The sequence below is a fragment of the Thamnophis elegans genome, chromosome 15, assembly GCF_009769535.1.
Source record: "Thamnophis elegans isolate rThaEle1 chromosome 15, rThaEle1.pri, whole genome shotgun sequence".
Lineage (NCBI taxonomy): Eukaryota > Metazoa > Chordata > Lepidosauria > Squamata > Colubridae > Thamnophis > Thamnophis elegans.
Window position 1 is genome coordinate 8,289,279 of NC_045555.1, and position 17,119 is coordinate 8,306,397.

Below are 17,119 nucleotides of genomic sequence, written 5' to 3' on the forward strand. Positions count from 1 at the left end.
AAATAAACTATTCCTTCCCCAAAGAGCTGGCTTGCGTGTCCTGTTTTTTCTACAACACTAGAACTAAGGAGAAATTTCCTCACAGTGAGAACAATCCACCATTGGAATGAATGGCTTGCCTATAGAAGTTGTGCGTGTTTCACCACTATAGGTTTTAAAGAAGAGACTGGGCAGCTACTTATAATATAGAGTCTGCAGCTTGAGCAGGTGGTTAGACTAGAAAACCACCAAGGTCCCTTCCGCTACTTATCAATAATACTAGGGCAACAAGAGGCCCAAGTGCTGCAAAACAGAGAAGGAAACCAGTTAAAACCCCTTTAAAACTGAGTTAAAATAGAGCATTGTTTCTCAACCTTGTCAACTTGAAGATGTCTGGACTTCAACTCCCAGAATTCCCCAGCCAGCGAATACTGGCTGGGGAATTCTGGGAGTTGAAGTCCAGACATCTTCAAGTTGACAAGGTTGAGAAACACTGAAATAGAGTATTAGTAGCTACATTTTGTTATTGAAGGAAACACTGCCTTCCTGGGGTAACATCTGGCATTGCAGCCATAAAAGCAACTTGGTAAAAGCCTCCGATGATTTTATTAATATTGGAATAAAGCATCCAGGTTTGAACAGGCGCAAATGAAGGTATCGAATTAGGCCACCTTAAAGGGAGCCAACGTACCCTCTTCAACACATACCGAGGAGCGGAAACTTATCGTATTTTTCGGAGTATAAGATGCAGCAAGGTTTTGAAGAGGAAAATAAGAAAAAAAGTTTTTGCACTCAGCAAACCACCCAGAAATGGCAAAAAAACGGCCCCGTTCCCCCCCCCCCCCAAAGGCATGAATAGCCTTTAGGGAGCTTGCAGTGTTTTGGGGGGGGGGGAACAAGCAAAAAACAGCCCATTTTTTGTAAAAAAAAAAAGGGAGGGGCATGGATAGCCTTTAGGAAGCTTATAGAGTGCTCCTGGGGGCTGGGTAAAATTGAGCAAAAAACGGTCCGTTTTTCGCTCATTTCTGCCCTCCCAATTCCCCCAGGAGTTCTCTAAAAGCTTCCTAGAGGCTGTGAACAGCCATTTTGGTGAAGGGGGCGGGGTTTCAGGAGGCAAAAAAAAGCCTCTTTTTGAGGGAAAAAGGTGCGTCTTATACTCTGAAAAATACGGTAAATGATTGCCAGCTCTCTTAGGATTTCCTGCAGGCTTCCCCCTTAACTAATGGGATTGCCACCACTGAGCAATGTAGTCATCTGATGTAGCAGTTTATGACTGCATCCCTTAGCAACGGGAATGACTAATTCCTCCTCTTTACCCGAGAACCATTTGGAGGGGCCATTTTGCAGGGAGAGCCTAGTTTCTGCCTTTCAGCAACTCAGAATGGAGATTTTCCAGAGGGGACTGGAGTTCCCTTTTTTAATGCCTCTTCTTACAAACCTTTGTGTCATCAGTGTCGTTAAGCAATGGAAGTGATCAGATCTCTAAAAGAGCATTCCTTAAAATGCTGCTCTGCTGCTGTAGAAGTGGAAAAAGATGAGGTGACCGAAAAGGCGAAACTGTCCCGCTTCTCTGACATTAACCAGAAACAGTGCCGGAAAGGGGGATGGAATGGCGTCTTTATTTTGCAAAATGGAACAGAGGTGGAAGAGAAAAAACAACGGCATGGAAGCAGAGGGAGGTCAACCCCTCTGGGTTTGGTTTCTGGCTTCCAGGCTGTCCATGAACGGAAGAAGCCACTCTTCTTCTCCCCCTTCTGGCCTATTCTCAGTCCAGAAAAAAATGTCCCCCAGCTTGGATTCGGTGGAGCTCCGAGGGTGCCAGGACCTCCAGCGGGGAATCTCGAGCCACTCTGGTTCGAGCCTCAGTCGGATTTCTCCTTCTCCTTCATGTGCAGGAACACGATGCTGAACAAGAACAGGCCCACCATCATCGAGAAGGCGCTGGCGTAGTACGGATAGGCGGAAGGGATGAAACGCTCGTACTGCGTATGCTGCAGAGGGCGGACAGATACCTGGCCAGACGGGGAACAAGGAATTAGTACCAAGGTAGGCTGGGAAACGACTTTTCGTGACTCCACCTGGTGTTCTAACCGAGGCTTCCCAAGAGCATGAAGCCAACTCCTGGTCCCAACAAAAACCCCTTTTATTCATTTCCTGTGAATTCTGTTCATTCACATCCAGCACAGTCTTTTGAGGGAGGATTTACAGTCACAGACCTTCTCTGGCTTGGAGAGCTGCCAGGCCGATATCTGCAGAACTTGGCCAGGAGTCTCGGAGAGGCATGAATCAATTAAGTGAACTAATTGTCTCCTGCAATCTCCACTCCTCTGTTGCTCCTCTTTTATCACCTCTGGGAGGAGGCATTCATCGTCCACCTGTTGGCCTTACTCCCAAGTCGACCCCTGCTCTTTAGCTGTTCCCTTCGTCTGGCAAACCTGTGCCTGCACACACTGGGAACAGGCTCCAGCTGTTCTTCTGCCTCACTGATGTCTGACTCTGAAGGCAGCTGATCACTGGCATACGGCTCTGGCCCCCTCTCTGCCTCCGACACAGAGCCCTCCTCAGAGCCTTCCCCAGACTCCAGGACTGGCCCATGTTCCTCCCCAGCTTCCTCACTGTCCGAATATGCTGCCAGCTCTGCTGGCCACAACACCTGGAAGGCGTTGTGAATTTCAGGGATCCAAGGGAGCAAGAACAGCAGCCTGGCCTGTGTACATGTAGTCCTTGTTTCCGACAACTATAAACCATGTCCATAACTTGGCTACTGTCACTCTGCTAGCAAATCTCCAAACCAGTTTCCCTGCAAGCCTCTAGCTGGGCCATAGCGATATCTGTAATTCAGCACTCCTTCCCCCCTAGCATAGCCCTCCTACAGGCAGCCCCCAAAACCATTTGGGGAGAAGAGGCCTCCTCCAACTATCTTAGTTGCTGAGCAGATGTAGAGAGAGTAGATGGATTCTCGCTCAGCTAACTCTTCAGATGAGTGAGGAAGACACCGAGGTTCCATAGAAAAGCCGGCTGCTACATTTAGGCCTAAATGAACTATCTGGGTGTTTCTTCAGGAAGTTGTGAGCCCTTGTACGTGTCTGTTTTGAGAGTTCATGACTGGAAGAGACATGGCAACAAGGTCAGCCAATGAGGGCTTTTTGGAAACTGAAACGGTATTTGCTGTGTGAACAAGGAGACAGCAAGGAACCTGGGTGTGGCTTAGCTCAACTGTTCTGTACTCAAGCTCTGAGTCTGTGCTAAGCTCAAAAAACTAGTCTGCCGCTCAAAACTGACACAGTTCCCTCCTCTGCCTGTGTTTGCTTGTCCTCTCTACCATGTTGCCTATTGGTATTGTATGTACGCCTTATGTGTTACGTCTATAAAGAAATGAATGAATCCTGCTGAATCAGTTAACGGTGTGTGCTTTCTGGATGTGATTGCTGCCACAAACACTGACAGTACGTGCCATGCAAACTCTGCACAGCCGGTTATTTGAGTGGCAGCCCATTTCTAAAGCTGCTTAAGTGTCTGCTCGGAGGGGAAGGGAAAGAGTTACCTGTGTGGAAGAGTAGAGATGTGTGTAGCCAAGACGATTGTAGTCCACCTTGAACTGGAACACCCCATAGACATCTGGCAGCTTGAACTGGACACTGTATTTTCCACCTGAAAGCCAAGCACATTTCTGGCGTTAAGAAAAATTCAGAGGCCGAAAAAGCTACTTGGACCCTTCACCAGTCGGCTGCAGGTGTGACAGGGCACCATGCGTTTGCTCTCCTGGCAACCGCTTTATCTTCATGAGGCAGACATGCTGCTCTGAGCGAGGCTTCCCAAGAGCATGAAAAAAACTCCTTGTCCCAACCAAAACCCCTTTTATTAATTGACTGTGAATTCTGCTCATTCACATCCAGCAAAGTCTTTCAAAGGAGGATTTACAGTCACAGACCTTATCTGGCTTGGAGAGCTGACAGGCCGATATTGGCAAGGAGTCTCAGAGAGTTGCGAACCAATGAAGCGAACTAATTGTCTCCTGCAAACTCCACTCCCATTTTGCTCTTCTGTTATGTCCTCTGGGAGGGGCCATTTTATCATCCACCTGTGGCCTTACTCCCAAGTCGACCCCTGTTCTTTAGCTGTTCCCTTTGTCTGGCCACTCTGCGCAGGCGCACACTGGGAACAGGCTCCAGATGTTCTTCTGCCCCACTGATCTCCGACTCCGAAGGCAGCTGATAACTGTCAGACGGCTCTGGCCCCCTCTCTGCCTCTGACACAGAGCCCTCATTAGAGCCTTCCCCAGACTCCAGGACTGGCCCATCTTCCTCTCCAACCTCCTCACTGTCTGAATCTGCTGCCAGCTCTGCTGGCTGCTGGTGGGCCAGAACACATCCCTGATCAACAGTAAAAGCTGCTCATTATTGTCAGGGGGGGAAGGAGCTTCCAGCCCCTCAACCCTCCAAATGCCGACCGATCAGGGACCTGCACGCAGCCAGCTCCTAACCTCTTTTTTAAAAAATAGATATGGATATTTTTTTTAATGGACAGTGTGTTGACGAGTTCCTAACCCAGCACAAAGAACCATGTCAAAGATCAAGCTATCGTTAAGCGAAAGCCGCCTCACCTTTTTTCTTGAGGAAGGTCCTCACAAACGGGTCGATGCGGACAAACTCCAGCTGAATATCGTCGCCATCAAAGGGAACCCATTTCCCGTCGGAGAGCTTTTCTATGACGATGCTGTACTCCTGCAAATAGAGGCACCCAATGGCCATGTGGGGGGGGGGGGGAAGCCAGCGCCAGGAACCCCCCATGGATTTGCGGGAGAGAGAAGATGCTGAGCTCTTACCACCAAGTCGGTGACGGTGTAGGCGCTTGGAGGCAACTTCTCGCCCACCCGATGGTGAGCCACTGCTCCCACCCGCAGCACCCCTTCCTCCTTGAAGACCCAGCGGGACAAGGCCATGGCCAGCTCATAATTCCCCGTTTGGGAGTACCTAAAGTAGAAAAGTCAGGTTCTTTAGTCCACTGTGGGAGCTCATTTTCGCTGCCAACCAATCACTCGTTGTGCTGGCTCAGCTTGCCAGCCTGGCCCATGGGAGCATCCAGCTGGGGAAGGAGGTTGGTGGAAAGAGGCTGGGCTGCCTCTCAAGCAGCAACTGCACGGAAGAAGAGCCTTCTCGGAGAGCACCTCAGATTTATGTCAATGGGTGCTCAAATTTATATAGTAATATAATACTATGTAGACTTGTATACTGTTTCATAGTGCTTTCAAGTCCTGTCCAAGTGGTTTAAAGAGTCAGCCTCTTGCCCCCCAACCATTTGGATCCTCATTTTACCCACCTCGGAAGGCTGAGTCAACCTGCAGCCGGTCAGGATCGAACTGTTGGCATTGGGCAGAGTTAGCCTACAATACCACATACAAACCACTGGGAGGGTGGGAAGAAGGGATGAAGGAAGATAGCAATAGTACTTAGACTTATATACCGCTTCACAGTGCTTTTACAGCCCTCTCTAAGCAGTTGACAGAGTCAGCCTCTTGCCCCCAACAATCTGGGTCCTCATTTGACCCACCTCGGAAGGACGGAAGGCTGAGTCAAACTTGAGCCTGGTGAGATTCGAACGGCGAAATTGCAGGCAGCTGGCGGTCAGCAGAAGTGCCCTGCAGGACTGTATGTCTAACCACTGTGCCACCACGGCTCTTATAAGTACCAGGAATTGGCTGAAATTGTTTTGTATCCATATTGCGATTTTAAAATATGCTACCTACTGATTTTCTCAGAAGACGGATTGTTCTCGACTTACAACCACAATTGGGCCCAAAATCTGTGTTAAGTGAGAAGTTTATTAAGTGAGTTATGCCCCATTTTACGGCTTTTCTTGCCGCACTTGTGAAGTGAATCAGTGCGGTTCTTCAATTAGTGACAGGATGGTCCCCCCAAAGGGGATCACGTGACCCAGGACGTTGCCGCCATCATAAATGCGAATCAGTTGTCAAGCATCCAAATGTAAACCAAGGGACCAACGCGGATGCCGCAAACCGTCACAAGTGAGAAAAAAGTGGTTGTAAATCACTTTTTTTCAGTGCTGTTTTAACTTTGAGCGGTCACTAAATGAACTGTTGTAAGCTGAGGACCTGTACAAGGTGACATTTTTTTGTTTGTTTCTTGAGAGAGATGCTGAAGAGCCTCTTTTAGAAAGTCAACCATGAAATCTTGCCCTTCCCACATCCCAGTTTCGGAGCTAAGCCGACAATAAGAGCCGCTTGCCTTTGAGAGCCTGCTGCTGCCTTCTGCACCGACGAGGTGAAAAAGGCGTCGCTGAAGAAATCTAGGGATCCGCTGAAGACCACGCGGGCATTATTCCGGGCCTGCAGGCCGGCGATCAGGAGAGTGTTCTTTCCGACAGCATGAGGGTACTGAACAGAGAGAGAGAGAGACCAGGTTTTTTACAATATTCTTGTCAGGTCTGCAGCCATCTTTTCTTTTGGATCTTTGGCCTGCCACGCTATTATTCGACTATGCTTTTTCTACTGTGGGAAAATGGGAGCGGGGATTGTACGGAGTTAGATGATATGTAGCCATAACAACATTCTTTCTAGAAAGCCAAGGTCATCCTTTGTCTCTGCACCTGATGGGTGGAAGCTGCCAGCGTGGCAGTGGGAGATGGGACCATGTGATGAACCTGTGGGTGTGGGGGCAAGTTCTTGAATTTTCAACTAGATGGGGAAAACCTGGTAGGTTTCAGATTCGGGTTCTCCCAGATGTGCCAATGTGGCTCTCTTAATAGATTGGAACTTTGAGCAATACTTTGCCTTGGACTCTGATTTACTTCTGGATGCTATTTGGAACCCTGAGATTCTTCTAATATTTGAACATTCTTAATTGCATCCTTGTTTTTTAGTACTTTTTTTTAAAAAAAGAAGCTGACTTAAGTTGGGTATAGATACAGGTGCGAACATTCTTCTCTTTTCAGGAAACCCAGTGTTGTGGCCTGTCGGCTGCTCCCCCGCCCAACACCAAAATCAGAGGAGGAGGAGAAGGCATGGGAGTCAGGGTTAGCACCTGAGAGCTCTGAGGAGGAAGAGGGAATGAATCTGGCAGAGAGAGACAGAGACAGAGCTTGGGCTGTCCCTCAGCCCTCAAATGGAGAGTCAACAGCCCCCAGGTCTGGAGGTGGCTGAAGAGGAAGAGGAGGAACAGCTGGGTCCAGTGTCTGATGCGTGGATGCGCAGAAGGCAGAGGAGAGGAGAATAATGGAAATCTATGGGCCTGTTCTTGGGATGGAAGAGCCACTCCTGCTAGCGAAGCCCCACCCTAGCTCTGGGGGATAAAAGGCAGGGGGCAGAGATGAATAGATGTGGCAGACAACTATTTATCTCCCTGCCGGACAAACTTGTTAGCTTGCAGTGAGAGAGAAACTGTTTGCCGGGGCTGCTGGCGCTCCTCATAAAGGAATCATTGCTTCAACCCCAGAGGGTTTGTCCTGTTTGGGTCAGAACACCCAGGAATATGGATTCAAACCATGAGGTTGTCTCAAGTCTTTCCGGAAGAAGAAAGCGTTGCCCAACAACCAACCACTGGCAACAATGGTGCAGATCAGAAGCGGAACCGGAGGTGGGGGGGGCGTAAGAGAAGCCTCAAAAGCTGGCCATTCCAAAAGAGGCTCAGCAGACACCGCACACGCGGGGCTAAAAAGGAGGGGGGAGCAGCCAAACCCAACCCCCATCTCTTTGCAATGGATTGGGAAGCAAAAGTCCCACATTACCTGGGTGATAGCTTTGTCCGGAAAGAAGGAATACGAAGTTGAGGAGCCGGTGAGAATATCAAGGACCAAAGGGTTGTCAGGATCAGCCACCATCCTGGGGAAGAAAAGGGTTCATGAGTTGAAGTAGACAGAGGTAGAGTGGGGTGTTCTTCTGCTGGGTGGGCACAGGACTTACCCGACTCCCCTGAAAAGAATGGGGTTATGGGGCTTCTTCCCCACAATCGTTGGAGCCTTAAGGAGATTCTCAGAGTCTGCGACAATCAGGGTGTGCTGCAGAAGGACGGAAAGAGACACCTGCTGAACTTTCCTTAGCAGGTTTCTGACTCAGGTGTTGGCCATCCCTGAGAGCAGGTGGATTGTAAGGGCAGCAGCAGCCAACTGGACCCCTTGTGTTCTGTGTCCTGCTTACCTGCCCTGGGTCAGAGACATCGTAGTTGTGATGGTCAATCACACCTGTCTTTTCCTCATCAAATTCTATCCCGCATTCGCTTCCCAATTCTCGAAGGGGATCACCTAAGGACGATTTAAAAAGCCCGTTTTCGCCTTGTACTAAAAAGGGAGCACCTTTTCCTCTTACCTGCCATCTAAGAGGGTTTCTAACACGCTGGGGAGACACTTGCAATAAATCCGCCTGTACCGTCAGAAGGTGCCAAAGAGTTCTCAACTTTCTTTTTTTTTAAATTTCACTTATTTTATAAAAAGACTAGCCAATAACCCGGCATTGCCCAGGTGTTTATTTAAAGGGGGAAAATGTCCAGACCTAATGTAATTTCTAATATTGAATTTCCCCCCTTACCAGAAGGAATCCCCTTGGGGAGTACTGTGAAACCATTACCATGGCAACTCCACTGTGCTGTATAGTAGAAGCCCTTTTACAGCACAGCAGGCTGTATCTTAACAGAACACCCTGAGTGGTGTTAGGGATGTCTTACCCCCACAGTATTTTTCTCCAGAGAGCAAGTCATCTGTGTATCAAGTTTGGTTGAAATTGCTTGAGGTGTTCCAGAGTTATGCTGGAACACACACACACACACACACACGTTTTTATATATATAGAAGATAGGATGGGATAGATAGACGACAGATAGATGAAGGAAGAAGAGGAGAAAGAGAAGACGATGCAGACTTCTAGAACTACAAGGTCCAAAAGTGCAAGTGTAACTGTCTGTCTCTGACAATAGCAGAAAGGATGAATAACGATTGATCACATTTCTCCATCAATATAAAGCTTTTACTTCCCACAAACTGCTTAAAACCCGGATGTTCTCCCAGGCCTTAAGTAGGGTGGACTTTTGTTGTTTGGCTTTGGCCGGCCTTGAGATTGAACTAATAAAAAGAACAGAGGGAGGGAAATTCTCTCTTTTAAGTTAAAGACAATCTGCTCCACTGCGCCTGTTTCACTGACCGATATCTGAACTGGCAGCCACAAGGACGTTTCCACCTCCATCAATAAAAGCAGCAATAGTCTCCACGTTGATGTTGCCTCCAAAATCTGAAACACAATGACCGGGTTAAATTTCTTGTCACAAGGTCAAAAGGTTTACAGCAATACAGTATGCCAGCTAGCAAAGTGTGCAAGCCAACAAGAGTGAAGCCCTGACAAAGGAACATACAGCTCTTGTGCTTCACTGGACAGTCTTAGTTCTGCCCGGCATATATTATCATTATCTTGTTACTGGTATTATTACTATTACCAGTACTGTTATTATTGTTAATTTTCAATTCGATTCAAAGTCTTTGGGACTGGTAAAAACTTAACCATTCAAGTCATAACCAAGGATCTGAGAGCTATTAAGGTAGCATCTGAGTATACAGGTAGTCCTCGACTTACGACCGCAGTCGAGCCCAAAATTTCCGTTGTTAAGTGAGACATTTGTTAAGTGAGTCCCGTCCCCCCCTATTTTGCAACCTTTCCTGCCACAATTAAGTGAATTACTAGTTAGAAACCTGGTTGTTAATTGAATGTGGTTTCCTTCCCCCTTGCCTTTTCTTGTCAAAAGGTTGCAAAAAGTGATCACATGACATTGGGACATAGCAACGGTCATAAACATGAACCAGTTGCCAAAGCATCTGAATTTTGATCCCAGAATCCCAGGGATGCTACCAAGGCTGTAACTGTGAAAAAATGGTCATCAGTCACTTTTTCCCGTGACGCTGTAACTTTGAACAGTCACTAAACGAACTGTTGTAAGCCGAGGACTACCTGTATAGGCAGTTCAGAGTAGGGTGTATAGGCAGGTGTTTCCCCCCCCCCAAAAAAGTCAGAATATTCAGATCTGATAAGTTCAAATTTTCCAGGTATCTAGGCAGCCTTTTGGGTATTGCTCTAAGGGCTCCTATTACTATTGGTATAACTATTGTTTTCTTCCTCCACAATTGCTCAACTTCAATTTGCAAATTATACTACTACTAGCTGAATACCAGTGCTCCTTTACGAAACTATGTGATCGAGCTTGATAAATCGAAACTCACAGCTTGAAAATCAATGAGTAATTATGACCGCCCTCTTCTCTCCCCTTAAAGTATATTATTATTATTCTCTTTTATGTATTAAACATGAAACTCAGTCAACTGAACATTCAAAAATGAATCATAAATACCACTGACTGGTGTTAATGGTTGATATGGGTTGCTGCCAGCGTCCTAGGTATTAACCAAGTACCTTCTTAATTATATTATTATTATACTTTATTCATTAAACATGAAACTCAGTCAACTGAACATTCAAAAATGTATCATAAATACCATTGACTGGTGTTAATGGTTGATATGGGTTGCTGCCAGCGTCCTAGGTATCAACCAGGTATCTTCTTAAAATATATGATGTTCCTAGTAACACAGTTTTTTGCAGTTCCACTGGTGTTATCCCAGGAAGCTGCAGTTTGTTGATGTACCTTATAAAATTCTTGGGACATGGTACCAAGTGGCCCGATGACAATGGACATCGCTATTACATGTTTCATCCATAATCGGGTAGTTTTGATGGCCAGGTCATCAAAATAACAAATGTTAATTATCATTCAAAAATAAATTATTAAACACATTTAATAATAAATTAATAAATAAATTTAATTAATTATTTGATAATAATAATTTATTATTATTATAGTTTATTCATTAAACATGAAACTCAGTCAACTGAACATTCAAAAGTGCATCACAAATACCATTGACTGGTGCTGATGGTTGATACAGGTTGCTGGCAGCATGCTAGGTATCAACCAAGTTGTTGTTGTTATATTATTATTATTATTATTATAGTTTATTCATTAAACATGAAACACAGTCAACTGAACATTCAAAAATGCATCACAAATACCGTTATTATTATCAACATTTATTTCGCCACCTATGCCGCTACGGGGCCACTCATCGCTTCCCCCCCCTCCGCACAGGCGCCAACGGCAAAGGAAGAGCCCCGGAGCCCACTTTTTTTTGGGGGGGGAGGAAGAGCGACCCGCCGCCTCACCTTCCACCGAGGGGGAGAAGATCACCAGGTTGTCGTAGAGGAACTCCCCGTACTTGATCAGGGACAGGCCAGGGTCGTCCGCCGTCCGGAAGATCAGGTCAAAGCCTCGCTCTGCAGGGGGAAAGGAGAGTATAGAGGGAGGCCGCCGCCGCCACGTCCCCTCAGGGGAGGGAAGCCGGGAGCCCCTCCGCCGCGGCCCCCACCGCCTCCCCCTTCGGCTGCCGGACCTGCCAGGCCGCGCAGGAAGAGCGAGTGCGTGTCCTTCAGGTTCATGTTCTCTAGCAGCACCAGCGTTCGCGGGCCGCCCCCGCCGGGCGCCGCAGATGCAGCCGCCACCACCAGTCCTGTCACCAAGAGCAGCATCGCCGCCGCCATCTTCTCTCTTCCCTCGCTGGGCGCCCCGGAAGCGAACCCGGCTCTCCCGCCCAATGAGCTGACAGACCTCGGCCGGAAGAGGCCGATGCGCGCCTCGATGAACCAATGGAGAATTCAGAGGGGGCGGGGCCCGTCCGTCCGCGTGAGCTAATGAAAAGGAGACACCTCCGTCCCTCCGCTCAATGAATCGAACGCTCAGCGCTCGCTGCGCCAGGCGGACGTCGCCCCGCCCCTTCTATTGCCAAGAGCCAATCGGCACGCAGGCAGCGTGGAATGGGCTAATGGATCGCCGAGGGGAGCGATCGTTGCCGTAGTAACGGAGGCGCGCCCGGGTCGCTTTCTCGGCTCCCCACGAGGGGGAAGAAAATGACGCGCAGACTTTGCATTTGAAATACAAATATATATCTATAGATCTATTTATATATATTTGATTGCAGGACATCCCTGTACAAACGGTTTTGCATCTGTTAAATATAAGCAATGCATCTTTCACCACTGAACACAGCAGCCCGGAGAAAACAATACACTTGTTTCCAATAAATTACTCACATACATTTTACATTCAGCTTCCTATAAATAAGGGCACGGGTGCATCACTAAACAGACGACGCAGAAATCCAGGCTCCTGATCAAAGGTTCCCCCCAATGCAGACTGGAGAAGAATCGGCCAGGAGTGCAAAGGCAGGGAGGCTTACTGCCCTTCAAGCTGACCCCCCTCCCAACCAATTGGTCAATGTGCTGTCAGCCCAAGACTACCCCATGGCACTCCCTAGATCGGGTGTGGAGGCCCAGCCAACTCGTGCATCAGCCCTCTGATGGCGGGAAGAAACCCTGAATTACGACACGACGAGAGGAAGGGCACCCTCTGCGCACAACTCCGAAAAAGAATCACAACAAAGCCAAGCCACGGAGTGAGCAGGAATGGTCAACCACGGTCTCTGTCCTCTTCAGGTGGCAGGAACGCTAAGAGAAGGCCCCGGCTGAGCATCCCTCCACCTCATGCTGCACAGCCAGAGACCGACTGGCCCCAAACAGCCATGAGGACTTCCGGCGACTTCGCTCTTCTCCCCAGAGATCCTCGGCCGCATCCTCCTGCTCCTCATAACAATGGTTGATTCTTCCTGCGCCCAAGGAGCAGAACAGGCCTGCACGAACCCCGGAGTAATTGTCTAACAAGGCTTCCATACTGGGGAATTCTACATTCAAATGCTTGAGGGAGGAGAGGGGAAGAGGGAGAGAGGGAGAGAGAGAGAGAGAAAAGAAAAATATGATAGGCCGTACTTCATTCCAAACGCCCATGACATAAGTGAATATTGCTGAGTAAATCAGCCCAGGGAGGTACTGCAAGTGAAATCATGCCCGATTTAAAAGATAAATTAAAAACAACAATGGAAATGTGGGCTTAAGGACTGGAGAAAGGAAGCTAGTTCGGCGAGACTTTGGAAATATGGGATAAAGGAGGGGAGAAAAAAGAAGGAGGGCATTTGAAAACACTTTTAATGAGGATTAATAATTGATGTTATAATAAAAGATTAGAAAATTATGGGCGTTCAATGATCTTTAGCTATGTAATAATATTAGGATGATAGCTGGAAATATGGATATGAATTTTAAACTATGTGAAATGTTTGAACTTTGTCCAAAAAAAGATACACTTTGGGGGAGGGGGGAAATAATAATGCAATTGCTATATATTATACATTTAAAAGGAGGTGTATGTAAAATTAGGCATATGAAAGATGATTACTGGGAATAAAAAAGTATAGAATTAAATAAATTAGGAAGAGAAATAAGAGGAGATACGTTTTAAGCTGTAATGTTAAAATAAGAATAGATGTATATAAAGAATTTAGTGGTAAGCTCTAACTATTATGATACCCCCCAAAAAATTTGTACTCAGACGACACATTGATTAATGAATGGTGAAATGTTTGTTTTAAAAGGGAAAAAAGAAACATTGCCGCCTTCCCCAATTCTCTCACCTCAACTGAGTACTTTCCCAGCTGGCTGCGGTAAATTTGATATGGAACGACGCCGCAGCAGGTCCTCACTGCTAGACACCACTGATGGGTGGATCCAGACTCGGCCCACAGAAGGAAAGCCCCCAGCATGTCATTCCTTAGCAGGGCCAGGCCGGCATCTCTGGAAGGCAGAGCAAAATGCAGGAATCAGGGAGCCCAGCAGAACGGGGGTGGGTGGGTCTCTGCAGCCTCACCCAGAGGAGCACTCAAGGCCCCTGATGTCTTTGACACAATATCCAGCAGCCATCCACAGCCGCTGTGCACCAGCAAATCCTTAGGTCTGCTGGTGGGGTGGGCAGAAGCGCCTTTGAGGCTTCCAGTGCCATCCAGGGAGGAGGCCCCCCTCCTCACCTGCTGATGCCCGCAAAGGACCACACACTCTCCCTCAAATCGTTCTCATTTTCTGGCAGGTGAAGCAGGCTCCCTCTGCCATCACAGCTGAAGGAAACTGGAACCAAAGGACACAAAGAACCAGATTGGAAGCCTTCACGTTTCGCCAAGATTTGTCCCCTAACATGAACAATGTGGCAATGGGGAACAGAGGGCCTTGTGCTGGTGGATTCTGGCCCTGATCCAGCACCCAATGCTCTGTAGCTGTTCAGCAAAATAACAGCCTGGCGGCCATGTTATTTCAACCGGCGATAATGTGTGGAAGCTTTTTCTTTCGTTGCCAGGAAGAAAACCAATTTGTCCTTTTCCCTTGGCAAGAGGTTATCTGCAATGTAGAGCTTCCAAAGTTATCAACGAAGCACTGCGCCATTTTCTGTCCCGGCTTCCTTCTCTTTCCTTTTTGTACCCCCCCCCCAAACTAGTCTCCCCAAATACTCACATCCTTCCCAGGCGCCCTGCTGAGAGGCTGCCTCAAAGGTGCAACCTCGGTAGGCCCCAGAACGGAGAATCTTGCTACGAATGGCTTTCTTGCGCACCAGAATTGGGGAACAATAGGGGTTTCCAGGACGGGCGCTGCCCACGCTGCTGCTGCTGCTTTCCTCCAGGTCCAGCCTCTCTCTCTAAGGGGCACAAGCAGGGCAGCTGCTGAGCAGGGGAGGCAGAGACTCCGGGGGGCCTGGTCCAAAACTGGAGACTGTTTGGTAACTGGTAGACGCAAACTAACTGCGTGCCACTGAAACAGTCCCCGGGGCTGTAAAGCGAACCTCAATTCTTGACTGGAAAATCCAGGGCTTGCTTGGAAGTTAAGACCCTCGGAGGCCCCTGAAGGTTGGGGTCCCAGATCCCAGCCCCCTCAAGAGAGCCACTGCTGCTGTGGAAGAGGTGAGCTAGGGCAGGAGTCAGCAACCTGTGGCTCTGGAGCTGCATGTGGCTCTTTCACTCCTCTGCTGCGGCTCCCTGTCGCCAGTCGGCTCCACAATTGATAGGGCTTTAGGTTAGGACAGATAGAGGAGACTGGGGGAGTGGGGGGGAACCAGACTGGACTTCCGGTTGGCTCCAGGATTGAACGTGGGGGTTCTGGTTAGAACTTTTGTGGCTCTTTGAGTGTTTTAAGGATGCCAACCACTGAGCTAGGGGGAGGCAGAGGCTACTCACCACGCTGACCGAGGTGCCAAATTCTGTGGGGCAGGGCAACCTCCGGAAGGACACCAGGGCATTGACGTTCTGGGAGACCTCCTCGGGACGGAGGGACTCCCAGACCACCTGGTTGTCCAGAGAGGCGCCCAGCAACTTCCCAGAATCTCGCTGGGCAGAGCCGCCGGAGGAGGAGGACCAGTCCTGGTCTTCGGGGTGCAGGAGAAGGTAGCCCAGCTGGAAGAAGCGGCAGAGGAGGTAGTGCAGTGCCTGGACCTGGCAGGGAGCAACGGAGGAGGAGGAGGAGGCTGAGTGCTTGACCGATGCCCTCCAGAGAAGGTCGTCTTCCTTGCCCTTCCAGCCACCGCCAGGTGATCTGTAACCGGGCAGCTCTTGCGAGACAGCCTTGCCCGAGCCGGAGAGCATCGCCCACGAACCTCGCCGGGCTGCCCGCCCACGAAGAGGTGGCAGAAGAGGCTGCCGCGAGCGCCGCGCGGGTTGCGGGCCAGGAAGGCGAACTGGCGATCGGCGGGCCGGCAGGTGCTATAGGCGAGGCGCTTGAGGGCGTGGGCCATGAGCGGAGCCTGTGGGCCAGAGAGAGAGCGAGGGAGCACCGGGGGCGGCGGAGGCTCAGCCTCCCGGCCTGCCCGTCCATCGCCCCCTCGCCTCGCCTCACCAGGTGGAGGCGCGCCCTACCTCGCCGTCGCGTCCGAGCATCTTCAGCCCCTGCAGGCAGAAGCGCAGGAGGACGGAGCGCCGCCGCGGACAGTCCTGCGTGGGGGGAGAAGAAGGGCGAGAGGGACGGAACGGGGAGGCGGCGGCGGCAACCGGGGATGTCCATCCGTTCGTCCCGCACCGAGGCGCCTGCCCACCGGATCCCTCCCCCCGATGAACCCACCGCGCACCTTCAGGAGCTGCAGCCGCTGATGCACCGCTTGGCCCGCCCGGGGTAGATCGGCGTCTTCCACGGCGAAAGAGCCCACGTACTGCGGCAGAGGAAGCGCGCGTCAGCCCAGCCCGGCTCCCCTCGCCCTGCCCGGCTGCAGCATCAGCATCCCCGGCCGCTCCTCCGCCTCACCTCGGCCGCCTTGGTCAGGACCCGGCCGGCTCTCGGCTCCGGCCCCCGCCCGGTCGGCTGCCTCTTCATTGCGGTTTTCTGTGCCGGCCACCCGGCCAGGGAAAAAAACGCTGCCGCTCCGCGATCGCTCGTGGCCGGCCACCTGCTCCGCCCCCGCCACCTGGCCGGCCAATAAGCCGGAAGACAAGGCCGTCGAGGCCCCGCCCTTCTACCCCGCCAGCCCCCAGACCCAAAAGACGAGGCGTAAGGAAAGCGGGCTCCGGAGTCTTTTTAAGCTTTTTTATTTCTTGCAAACGAGAAAGCGACCTTCGCTCTGCGGCTCTACATCAGCGATCGGCTCGTTCTCCGGGACGAAAACGGGGAAGGGGGCAAAGAAGGGGTGAAATAACCCCCTTTTTAAGGAAAGCGGCTCCAAGGCCCGTCCGAAGGGGCGTTTTTTTGCGCCGGCTGGCGGGGGGGGGGGAACCGTCACGGGAAGGGGGCGACTAAGCTGAACAACAGAACACTGACTTGGGAGGAAGGAGGGAGGCAGCCCCCCACCAGGAGAAGAGCTGCTGGCTGGAGGGGTTCTTGGAGGACTCAGAGAGGGGAAAGGAAGGGGGGGATTCTCTGTTTCCACTTCTAAAAATATAAAAATCTTTCCAACTGGTTTTCAAAAGCCCCCAAGCCCAGGTGCACCCTGTACAGATTATATATTTTATTTTTTTAAACTTGTCTAGAAAAAGAACAGTCTTGTGTTGGGGGGAGGGGGATTGGAGGAGAAAGGAAGCCAGACTTTGGGGGGGGGTGTATGAGGGGGTGGGTGGGAGGGAAAGAAAGGGAGAAAGGAACAGCAGGAAGAGTCTGGATCAGGGTTTTTTCCCCAAAAAACGTGGCCCCTTTAAGACTTGGGGACTTCAACTCCCAGAATTCCCCAGCCAGCCATGCTGG

At 50.0% G+C, this 17,119-nt stretch overlaps 2 protein-coding genes across 2 annotated transcripts; both read right to left on the reverse strand.

Annotated features, from left to right (window-relative positions):
- Positions 1-1,575: 1,575 nt before the first annotated feature.
- Positions 1,576-11,612, reverse strand: LOC116518388 (dolichyl-diphosphooligosaccharide--protein glycosyltransferase 48 kDa subunit). The gene is made up of 11 exons (XM_032231733.1): positions 11,419-11,612; positions 11,192-11,302; positions 9,128-9,214; positions 8,132-8,235; positions 7,898-7,992; positions 7,723-7,816; positions 6,225-6,373; positions 4,805-4,952; positions 4,583-4,703; positions 3,524-3,630; positions 1,576-1,991 (listed from the first exon to the last, which is right to left on the reverse strand). The coding sequence occupies exons 1-11, from the start codon at positions 11,564-11,566 to the stop codon at positions 1,842-1,844; spliced, it is 1,314 nt and encodes a 437-aa protein (XP_032087624.1). The 5' UTR covers positions 11,567-11,612; the 3' UTR covers positions 1,576-1,841.
- Positions 11,613-11,807: 195 nt separating this feature from the next.
- Positions 11,808-16,996, reverse strand: LOC116518389 (SH2 domain-containing protein 5-like). The gene is made up of 9 exons (XM_032231734.1): positions 16,190-16,996; positions 16,017-16,097; positions 15,808-15,882; positions 15,549-15,695; positions 15,133-15,387; positions 14,417-14,597; positions 13,939-14,035; positions 13,549-13,708; positions 11,808-12,775 (listed from the first exon to the last, which is right to left on the reverse strand). Exons 1-9 carry the CDS (start codon positions 16,256-16,258, stop codon positions 12,530-12,532), a joined length of 1,311 nt encoding a protein of 436 aa, XP_032087625.1. The 5' UTR covers positions 16,259-16,996; the 3' UTR covers positions 11,808-12,529.
- Positions 16,997-17,119: the final 123 nt, after the last annotated feature.